The sequence below is a fragment of the Corvus kubaryi genome, unplaced genomic scaffold, assembly GCF_017639235.1.
Source record: "Corvus kubaryi isolate FWS band 111438036 unplaced genomic scaffold, C.kubaryi_AGA036_p1.0 37397, whole genome shotgun sequence".
In the NCBI taxonomy this organism is placed as follows: domain Eukaryota; kingdom Metazoa; phylum Chordata; class Aves; order Passeriformes; family Corvidae; genus Corvus; species Corvus kubaryi.
This window is the reverse complement of record NW_024581136.1, coordinates 5,763,416-5,775,145: the sequence shown is the minus strand read 5'-3', so window position 1 is coordinate 5,775,145 and position 11,730 is coordinate 5,763,416. Positions and strand designations below refer to the sequence as shown.

At 40.5% G+C, this 11,730-nt stretch overlaps 2 protein-coding genes across 9 annotated transcripts in view; one reads left to right on the top strand and one right to left on the bottom strand.

Moving 5' to 3' along the window:
• Positions 1 to 11,730, bottom strand: part of DAW1 (dynein assembly factor with WD repeats 1) — a 247,791-nt gene that overhangs the window by 146,163 nt on the left and 89,898 nt on the right. The window lies entirely within an intron of this gene.
• Positions 11,169 to 11,730, top strand: part of LOC121671237 (SPHK1 interactor, AKAP domain containing) — a 66,403-nt gene continuing 65,841 nt past the window's right edge. For 2 of the 5 annotated variants that reach the window (XM_042042567.1, XM_042042560.1), the window contains exon 1: positions 11,169 to 11,391. In XM_042042567.1, the coding sequence (XP_041898501.1) occupies positions 11,351 to 11,391 (41 nt within the window). In that variant the 5' untranslated portion in view covers positions 11,169 to 11,350. Of the gene's footprint in view, positions 11,392 to 11,591; positions 11,705 to 11,730 lie in introns of those variants that run through there. The other 3 variants (XM_042042563.1, XM_042042561.1, XM_042042562.1) reach the window with 3 other exon arrangements.

The window sequence follows — 11,730 nt, the reverse complement described above, 5'->3', positions numbered from 1 at the left end:
GCGGTTGCTTTGCTCTTGGTTCCTTTCTCCTCTGTGACGGTCTGCGTAGAAATGGATGCGGTTGCTTTGCTTTTGGCTCCTTTCTGTGTGACAGTCTGTGTAGACATGGTATTTGCTGCTTTGCTCCTTTTTACCTCCTCCTCAAGCAGACGTTGCACCACACTAAGTAGTGTTTTGTTTCTAAGCATGGTGTACACAATGCAGGCCATAGAGAAAAAAGAGAAGAGAACTGACAAGAAGATTATACCATCCTTAACATCCAGAGGGAACTCAATTTTTTCAAAAACTGCTGTGCCTGGCCTGAAAGGCTGGAAGAAACCACTCTCTACTCCTCCCACCAGGGGCTGGCTGTGATTGTTGAAGAGGTCCCAGACATAGGAGCCCAGACTAGGACAGCCAAACAAAATTGAGTATATATTCCGAATGGTATTCATCGCCTCGCAGGTTATTATGCTATAGACATAATAAACCAATAAAGCAATTCTCATACCATTCCCTGGTTTTAACAGGAGTAATACAACAGGCAGGTAGTTCCCCATGTGAGGAAAAATATAGAGAGCAAGATACAGTACCCATGCAGACCAGCTGAGCACCATGGTGAATAGATTTCTGTTTATACAAAATTGTAATTCTGACTTTTTCTCAGAGCAAGCCCCACGTTGGGCGCCAAATTATGTACTAGTTTGAAAACAAACCAGTGGGAGGCACTAAGTCAGAATAACAATTTAATGGAAATTAAAGAAAAGGGGAAAAAAAAGGTAAAAGAAAACACTGTCAAACTGACAGAGTCAAGGTACAACCTGACACCCTGTTAGGCAGGGTGGTGGTAGCAGTCTGGTAGAATGGTGGCTGTAGTCCTCTGAAGCGGTGATCCTATAGTAAAACAGTCTGCTCTTCCTCAGGAAGTCCAATGGTGGCTGTGTAGCTCCTGTCCTCTGGAAATCCAGTGGGAAGCCGGTGTCTCTGGTGTTCAGCCTCAGATTATATCCACGATGGGATGCTTGGTTCCTCCCTCTGGGCGGAGCATCTCACAATGGGGTAACGAGTCATGAGGCCAAGTGTTGATTAGGCTCATTAACAGGAGAATAGTCCGGAGGGAGTTATCTCTGAGTCAGGCGGCAGGACAATGATGGGCAATTAACAGAAAGATAGTCTGGGGGGAGGAGGCAAGGAAACACTGCCCCACCTGGTTTCAACGGCTCCTGAGGATGGTAATAGAATACACTGCAACCCAGGACAACACCATGAAATCTAAGCCATATAAGAAATCCCTATCAATATAACAAAATATTTTCATTTTGTCAGACCCCTTTCCAAATTATTATGTACTTTCATTGTCAGAATATCAACATACACTAAGAAAATTCTTCATAATATTTTCACATTATCTGTGGGTCCTTAAACAGGGGCAGTCTCCATTTGTTTAGACTGAAAGGTTATCTGTACACACGTCTTTATTGTCACTGAATTACTGTGGCCTGATTAAAGTTTAATGACATGGCTACTCTGGTGATGAGTCTCTAGAGACTACCATGAGCTGACAGATCTATTTGTTTCAAAGAGAGCAGAAGTGCTAAAAGTATATAAAAGCAGTATCTGTACAGTTTCAGATTAGCATTGCCTTCACTAAAGACACTCTGCAGCAAGTATAGCCTGAGCCTGTGATGTTATTCACACATTGCTCAGGAGGCTGCCCCATGGAGCTTAAAAAAAAAGCCCAAACAAACAAAAGTGGGAATTAGTCATCTTAATTAATAGTTTATGAGTTAAACCTCAGAAATTCATTTTCCATTAGAGGTCATTGATGTTAAAAAAAAAGTTGATTTTCCAATATTTATTCATTCTATACCAACAATAAAAATTCATTCTGGACAACAACCAAAAAAGGATTAGCTCTTGAAAACAAGTTTTCATATGTATTTTCTCACCTCTAAGCAACATTAATTTTGTAAATTCTGTAAAAATTTTTTCATGGTTAGGACCAAAGATGCTAGGGTTAAAGCACTTTAGAAATGCAGTGGTGCAGAATCGAATCCAATGTATTTAAATAGCTTTAGAGAAACTTCCAAGGTCCAATAATTACTTTACATGGACTACAAATAACCAGCTAGTATAAGTCAGTGAAAAAATTGGTCACAATATCTTCAGCAATTAGAAAAACTTCACCTATAAGCCAATGGACAAATTCTGCTATCTTGAACATTATCACTTCACTCCAAAAACAAAAATAAGGCTAAATATTGGCTGTAACTCTTGAAATTATCATCCCTGAAGTGGGAGGGCCTGCATTAATGTGTTCTCTCAGTAACCTGTGGAAACTGAGGGCTAGATAAGGCTTGTGATGTTTCCAGCTGAAAATTCATGACGCAGGCAGGAGAAGTGCAACCCTCCCAGTGAGAGCCAGCATTCCCTGCATGTGCTGCGCACAGAGTCTGGGCACACTCTGTATCTAACAGTGCCATGAATCAAACACACTCTGCATGTAGTAATCAATTGCATAGTACATTTTCAGTTACCTAAATGTTGCCACACCCTGTGTGGTTTCTCAGCACGGACACTGCAGGAAGACCTGGGGGTTCCAGCAGTCAGGAGCCGTGGGAAGGCACTTCTTGTTGGACTGACAAGTCCAACATACAGAGATATAAGACAAATGGGGAATCCACACAGACAGAATTAACAGTCCGGGGAGAGTCCAAGACAAAAATCAATGTGCATACATTTAGAAGCGAGTCCTGATAATGCTGCAGGCGAACCAACCACCCATTAGATCGGTTTCACATTCACCTGATCCATTCATGCGCCTCTCACACTTCTCTGAGAAAGGACTCGGACAGTGACCAGGGAGCCATTAACTCAGCTACACACCTAGTGGATAAAGCTGATCAAGCAAGTGTGGTCTTTGAAGACATGATAGCCTGCTAATTAGAACAGTAATACGGAAAATTAAAGACCGAGGTCAATCTTCTTCACTAGGTTCACAGCCACAAAAGCAATCCATCAGGGTGATGCTTTTGTCACCCCAGACAGCCTGAGATGGCAAACCCCATGTTCCAATGCTGAAGTTACTCTATTGTATGAAAGATTTTGAGAACCAATGAGGTACAAAAATACCAGAAAGGGAACAAAACTCACCTGAGAAAGCAGAGCCTCCACTCCATTCCATACTCCCAAGTTAATTATACATTTTATTCAAAGGATGTTTCTATTTCTACGTTGTATCTTTGCACCTACAATTATGAGTCTATGAGGCCAAGTAATGAATTTTCAATTAAATTTCATTTATCAAGATTTAAATTGAGTACTACACAAACATACTCCAAATGCAAAACAACCTGTAAATATTTAGAGCTTTGCAGAGCAGTTTTCTGTATGAAACCATATAACTCGCAGATAAAATTTTACTACACCACAAAATATGAACTATAGTTTACAGCAGAAAAAGCTACACTAATTCCCATCTCCTGATTTTCACATCAGAATATCATAATCAAAATAGTATAAGAAATACATTTGTATAATTTCATAGTTTAATAGCAGAGATCCTTTTGCCAGAATTAAAATTTAATGGCATTACTCACCTGGACCAATTTTTAACATTACACTTACACAGTAAGTACCCAATCCTTCCTTCACATTAGTTTACTGTACAATGTCAGACCCAAACTCTTCATTTATAGCAACATGAGAAGACAATCTTATGGGAGAGGTCATTGAAGTGTGATCTCTTATTCTGCTAATATGGTTGGGTTTTGTTTGCTTTGGATTTGTTTGTGTTTTTCTTCAAACAAACAAAACTAATTTCAAATTTTTTCATGTTTCATATGGAAACTGGTACTGGCAAGAATCTAAGGAAGTCAGCAAGTCCTATTGTAGTATCAGTGTAATGCTAAACTCACTCTTACTGATGGCTTCCCAACCACTCCCTGTGATCCCACAGTAATTTTCAGTGATTGGCTGTCCTTAGATCTCCAGTTGTTAACTAAATCAAATTTCTTAAGACTCAGAGAAACCCTAACTATTGTAGTCTGCCAGGACAGCAGACCTTCATAATGCTTTAAATGCAACCACAAACAAAAACTATGGAAATATAAAATTAGACCTAGAAAACCCCAAACCATCACCAAACTAGGACTCATTAAATATTTACTGCATGTTTGCTCTTTCTGGGTATACTTAACTATGCCAGAAGTATTCTGAATTTTGTCTTCCACAAATGCTCAACATACACCATGAACAAAATGTCTCTCAGACCATTACAACTCATCTCCTAAAAGCCCTCTAAAACTCTGGGGCTGGGAATCATAAATTTCAAAATTTTTCATTAAAAGAAAAATGTTTTTATTTTACCCATTCCTCTTCCAATCATAAGCAATTCATCCAATTCAAGTGCAGTTGCATTGCATATCCACATGAAACACTCATTTCTCAAATATATCATTCCCTAGATGAATCTTCAATTACCTTTTTAAATGAGACATCTCTCTGACTCCAAATAATTGTCCTTTTAGGAATTAAGTCAGACACATAGCAGAAGTACATGTGGCTTGCTTCATTTTTATTACTGTTTCCTATATCAAAATGTAAATAACTTAAACACTGAAGTACAAATTCACTGACAGAAGTCAAAAAGCATAGTCAAAAGCAGAGATTTGTGGAATGAAATGCCTGCCTTCACATGTAGTTATAAGATCTAAATTTTAATTTTTTCTCATAAATCAAAAAATTATTTCAGAATGTCATCAAGCTCTACACACTCCTGTCTTCTCCCCAAATCTAGATAAGCTCTTTCTGTACAGAACCAGAAAAGAAATTGCCTTTGCCTACTTGAAACCCTCCCAAAGTGTGCCTTATTTCTAGTTATAGATCTGTCTTATCCCTAGGTTCCCCTACAAACAAAAATTTCATTCAAAAGTGTTTCAGCCCTTACAAACTTAGGCTCTGATGCAATCCTGGTTCTCATGGATATCTCAAAAAGTTATCCTGTAATTTTTATAAGCTTGCTGAAAAAAATACAGAGAATTATGGGTGCAGGGGTCATATTATTTAAATTTCCTCAGAATGCAGAGTAGGTCTGAACTATGATAAAAGGGCTGTGCAGAGGAGCTTTCATGCCTGTGTACCTGTTACAGTGGAAATACACATTTCAGTTTAACAACTGGTATTTATGATTCTAGAAATACCATTAGCTACTATGGTGATGAAAATTGATTTCATGGTAATTTTGAAACTTTTATCTCCAGAAGACTTTGTACGTGACTGTAGGCATCTGTTTACCATCTCCCCTCCTGCAGCTATTTAAACAACTGTACATGGTAATTTAGCAGCCTAAAGTATGAAAAACATGAAAGGTCAGGGTTTTCATATTTATTTAAGTCCTTCTGGTTTGTTAAAAGGTTGCTAGCTTTTTATTATTCTCTTGCAAGTCAGCCAGAGACAACTAAAATGAGATTGAAGGACTGAAGGTTTTTTTTTTTACTGGTAGTAACTGTCCTTCTCTTTTCATACACCTGCATTTTATTGTCAGCATATCCTGTCATTTATTCAAATATATTGCATGAGCAATTTCTCACATTGCATCTCATGAATATATAATCCACACAGAAAATTAGCACACAGCATTTGGTATACTCTGGATGAAAAATCCACCAAAAAAGTGAAGCTTTTTTATTTTCCCCACAATTTAATTGTATGTTCATATCACCTATGCAATTTTAATGCTTCAAGAGCAATCTCACAAGGCACAGAGCACTATAGCTAAAGAGAACCCTATCAAATCAAACCTTTTGCATTATCAGTTACATTGGTATTTGAATTTTCTTTTTCAGCCTCTTTTTGACTTCTTTCACATTTTCTTGCTTTCTACTTGCCTATTAACATGAAGGAAAAATGGAAAGTTGTTATTGATAGCTACTATGAGAACTGTTTATTAAGTCTTTTGACTTGACCTCTTTTTCTAGGGACATACAAAATAAAATACCTATTTAAAAACTAACTGCTTGCAGCACTTGAAAATTTCACCCAGGAGAACAGCCAAAGATACGAAGCCTGAGGGAAACACTACACTGGAGGATGGCAGCTAGAATTCCAAAAATAGTTCAGCAATGAATTCCAGTGATTTTCAGGAAGACTCAGAATTCCAGATCCCAATTTCATTAATTATTCAGAATAATTTAAAAATCTACATGTATTCTGAAAACAGAGCCGAACCTAATTACCACAGCCTTTTAAAGTAAGTAGCAGCATTCTGAACAACCTCTGGAGTTGCAGGAAGGGGCAAGAGCAAAGACACAGTAGTTGTACAATTTATTCTCACAGCTCATGGGACATTAGCTTTGGATGCTCAGAGAACACGCAGAAGGCAAAAGCATTTTTTTCACCTTTATCAAAAAACCCAGGGCAGCATAGATGAACTCAAAGAGTGTGTTTGGGAATGTATCACCTTCTGTCTACTCTACATGCATCATCACCTTCAGATGCCGAAAAGATTTCAGTTAATGCTACACATGATGGTTCATTGCCTACCAGCTGGTTATTATTATCAGCTTCTAGCCCATTTCTGAATAAAATGAGCACGTTACTTTTGACCTAAGAGTAACTGTATGGCTCAGTTTGAGCTTATTGCAAACACCAGCTCCTTTCCCTGTGGAATAATACAGTTGAGATCAGCTGGAACACTCAAGTATAGGAGCTCTCCAGTTTACTGGAATGAGAGGGACAACAAACTATTCAGAATTTCAAAAATCTGGGATCAACATCTTATTCTTGATTTATCTTTCCAGAATTTAAATGCGATCTCCTAGCCCTTTCTCTTCCCTCATTTCATCCAGGGATGCATGCAGGCTGAAAAAAGAGTGAATGTTTGGGAGCTAGAGAGAGACAGGCAGACAGAGTAGGTTTAATATTTAAACTTGCCTATTAACTCAAAAAAAAAAATGAGGTTATGTTGGAAAAAATTCTCTTTGTAGTTGCAGATATGTACGTAGATGAAAAATAAATCATTTCGCACCCATGCTCTATGGCAACAAGCTGCATTTATTAAACGAGGAGCCATGTCACGCAGTCTGGAGTGAAGCAACAAACAACTGTTTATTCTCCTGGCTCCATTCAACAACTATCTTGGCCAGACCATCCTTCTCTAAAGCTCCTGCCCATTGTCAGTAAGAATCTTGTCAACCAGATCTGTTCTGATATAAATTAAAGTAAGTCATGCTACTTACTTGTTGCAACATGTTACGACACCTCTTCAATTCTGGTTTGTTAACTGAGGGTGCTTTAGTCACAGCCCAAGTACACATCTCAAAGGGAAAAGGACTTTGATTGACAGAACAAAACTTTGTAAAAAACCCCTAACCTGTATCAAATCAAAGCGACAAACAAAACAAACAAACAAGGTATTGGAGAACAAACTTTGTCTAAAACATATTAACATGTAAAAAGTAACAACCTAATCTTCAATGCAAACAATTTAACCAATGCAACTCTACAAGCGAAATACACCTGTTATTTTGGGTAAAAGATGTGTCCTTCTACAGCACCAGTGCTCAACCAATCTATGGAGCAACAACACAGAGAATTATGCAACCTCATCGATAACCTGACAGCACAAGGTCATTGCTTACACACGATAATCAAACACACGGTAATACAGCCAACTGTAATATCCATTTCAGAAAACAAACACCTAGTAGACAAATATAAACCATGTTAGATGACTTATATTTTAAAAAATTCAGTAACTACACGACAACCATGAAGCAGCCCTTTTACAGTCATTGGAAAAGGGATATAGTTTAGTTGTAAGGGACTAACTAAATATCCATCAAAACAGCAGTGTGTGTGCACACACCAACTGCACAGCAAACATGGGTAAGGAGGATAAATAGAAGCTCATCCAAAAATAATGGTTGCTTAACACTAGTGCCCAAAGACCCTATTAGGATTAGGACCTGATCGTCCCAACTGGATCAAATTTTTTTATTATGTAAGAGAGATTGTCCCTGTACTTGGGATTTGATAATATCATATTTATTTTGGGAATATTATGCCTGTGTCCAGAAAATACCAAAATGCTGAGAGGTTTTTGATCCTGCTTTTGCAACATGCTAAGCTTCCCACCTCTGTACTTTTAATTAGGGAGTTTTGTACAAAGCAGTTAAAAGGACAAGCAAAGAGAAGTGGAAAGCAAAATGCTGTTTCCTCCAGTCCCCTGCAACATCGATCTATTCCTGAAAATACTATCCAGTTACACGGTCAGTAGAGTTGCAGAGCTCCTGAGACAAACCAAGTCATGCATAAGTACAGTTTTTGGGGGAATTTTTTCACTGTATGGCAGTGAACAAAACTTCAAATCTACTGAAGCACAGAATCTTCTGGGTTGAAAGGGATCTCTTGAGAGCACTTAGTCCAACCCCACGGCTCAGCAGGACCAGCTAGACCAGGTTGTGCAGGACCACGTCCAGATGGGCTTTTGAGTATCTCAAAGAATAGCTGAAGTCTAATCAAAGTCTTAGTGTAAGTTTGGCTCCCTCTGATTTTCAAGAATGACTGACATTTTCTTAGGGGACAGTCAGCTCAGTTTGGTGCTATTGTTTCCGTTTCTGTCAGTTCAAACTAACAGCTCTGCAGCAGTTTATTCTGCTTATCTTCCCAACAGAAGGGCTGACTAATTATTTTTAAGTAGCCCTTTGGGTTTTTATAAAAGCTGAAATCAGCAAAATCTTAACAACTAGAGTAGTCTGTACCCTTAAAACATACAACTATTGTATTCTCTGGCCATAACCTTTTGTCATCCAGTACGGGAACAGTGTCCTAGGCTGACACATAAAAGACAGCTAACTAAAATGCCACAGTATTCTCTTCCTGTTGCCAATTCATATCTAAAAGCTGAGAGAAAAATACACTCCTGGTGACAGCTTTGAAACAAGTCAATGTGTGACAGTAATCAGTTCTCTTCTGTTAAGCTGGATTCCAGGAAAAAGAATAGGTTTTTTTAGGCTATGTGCCAACGTTGTCAAGGAATAAGAACAAAGGCACAAAGTAGTACTTGGCTAAATCCCTCAAAAATAAAGACTATGGGCTGTCAGTGAAGAGGAGTGCTGGCTACCTGAGAAAAGGACAATTCTGGTGGATTGCAAAGTCAAGTTGCAATGGCTGGCTCAAAGAAGAGCTCTGAAATAGTGAGAAGAAGCAATAGAAGAGGACATGTCTCCACAACAAGTTTGTAGAGTTTTTGCAGGATGACAGAAACAGAAAAAAAAGATTTACTAATGCAAAAACAAAAAGAAATCAATTTACACGCTGAGAATCAGAGGACTTCACATCAACTACAAGGATATGATAAAAATCAAACAAAGAACCAGTACATTGGTAATGTCAGTGCAATCTGCTGGAGTGAGGGACCAATGAATGGCAGTGTTTACGATGGAAAAATGAGGGTTCAGAGCCTTATCACATCAGGGAACAAAGATCAAACATAAAGGTGAGACTGAACAACATATATTCCCACCCCTAATGAGGGAAAAACCTCTCCTCTCCTTCTGTCTCAGAGCTCTTCCCTTTTGACAAATTACAAGAGAAAAAAATCTGAACTTAGAGTAGAAAACATGTTATGAACTTCTAGAGTGACAGCATCACTGAGAGAAAACCATCATTTCCTTTCTCAGTCCCTAACTGAAGGTCTGCCTGTCTTTCTTCTTCACAACAGAAGCAAAACATTTCAACAACACTGAAGAAGCAGTTCTGCAAACCCAGATATAGGAATACAAAAACCATATCTCCAAAGCAAATAAGCCCTGACCAGCCTCAATCAGTAGCCTAAATGCAGCCTAAGAGACACCTAGGTAGGATCACAGAAAAGCTGGGGTTGAAAGAGACCTGTGGAGATCATCTAGTCCAACCTCCCTGCTAGGCTGTTTTGTCTATTTCCTCAGCTTCTCCACTTTACATTTATAACCCAATACTTCTCTTTGCTTTGATTCACCTTTCACTTTAGCCACCATGATGTAGCTGTTAGCCTTGCTGTCTCCTGTGTCACTTCACATGTTGACAGAAGGTGTAATCCATATACTTAGCACAAAATTTTAAAAGTTGTTTAAAAATTGAGATGAAACTTCCTCCTCTTGGTTATGTGAAAGTCACCGAGAACAAACCCTTCAGGTAGCCTTCTGTAACAATGAAAAGTGTTGGTTCAGTAGTTAAATGATACCGTGCCTCTGGCCAAAGTTAGTTAAGAAATTTCTGCTCTGTAAATTGGAACAGAGAATAAAACCTGATGTAATATATAAAATAATTCTCTCCACATGCCCCAGGCCGTTCCAAAACTCACTAAACGTCACAATTTCATAATGCTGTGCCAACTAAAGTGAATAGCAAGGTGTAGAAAAGGCAAACGAATGAGGTATTTAAAGAAGAGAAATACTGAATCTTTACTGCAGAAACGAAAAAAACGGTTGTCCAAACATGGATTTACTGCCCTTCCTCTTCGTCTTTGAATTCACTCAACAAATCTCTGAACAGAGCACTGACTAAAGAGCAGGGCTCACCCAGCTTTCAGCAGCATTTGTAGACTTGCGTAAGTTCTTACTGCTGAATGCCTGTTGAGCAGTGCTTGCTATGTAACTAACATAATACTCATCAACTAACTGGACAGAGCAGATCTTGGGCTTTGACCTTGATCCTAGACTTATTGGAAACAAATCTCAGCAGAAGTGGAATCTTGCCAGCAACTACAAGGTGATGGCAGTTGTCTCCAGCCCTCCAGATTTCACACCCGACCCAAAATGACTCCTGCTGAACCCAGGAGGCTCTGGGTTCAAAACAATGTTTGCACCGTGCATCACTTGTGATTCAAGTGCTTTTAATCTCTCCTTTCATGACTAGAGACCAATTCTAATCATCTGCGCTGCAGAGATTCTGACATGTTTATGCAAACACGATAGAGCTGAGCCTCAAAGCACTCGATATTTTCTTGAAAAGAAAAAGCAAACAAACCCGGAAAAGTTTGCTGAAAGTAACCAAATAAAATAGCCTGAATGAGCTCAAAACAAGGTATAAGTTGTAGTTAACTCTAGTCTCCTTCTACAAATGCTTGTGTGTCACCATCTCAGACAGCCAGAAAGAAATCCCCGTCATTCAAATCACATGGTTTACGGGGCTGGGGCTCCACGAACATCATGACATTCGTAACAAGGACCGAGCAAGGATCGCCCGCTTCTCGCTGGAGTCACCCAGCACATCCCTGTTCCCACACTGCAGCCAGAGCACAACGCCAGCAAGTTCTGCAGCCGTCCTGAACTCCTGCAGCCGCTACATCCCTCCAGCGAACAGCTCCCGACCGGCTGCCGCCTCCCGCATGTCCCGGCCGGGCACCGGCTGCCAGGCAGCGGTTCGCAGGTGCGAGGAGTCCTGAGCACGACGCTGCCCTGCCGGGGGACGGCGTCGCCGGGGCTATCCGTGCCCGCGGTGCCGCGCTCGGCCCCGCCGCAGCCCGCACCTCCCCGCGGAGCGCAGGGCCACGCGGGGCCGGGCCGCGAGAGAGAGCCGGGGGAGGCGGCGGAGCGGGCGGGGTAGGAGTGAGGCGGAGGGCAGGGCCGGGCGGCGCCGCAGCGCCGGGAACGCGCCGTCGCTACCCCGACACGGCCGGAGCGGAGGGTCCCGCTGCCTTCGCCGCCGCCATGGCCGGGCGCCCCCCGCCCGCCGCCCCCAGGTAGGGCCCGCGCCCCTCCCCGCGCG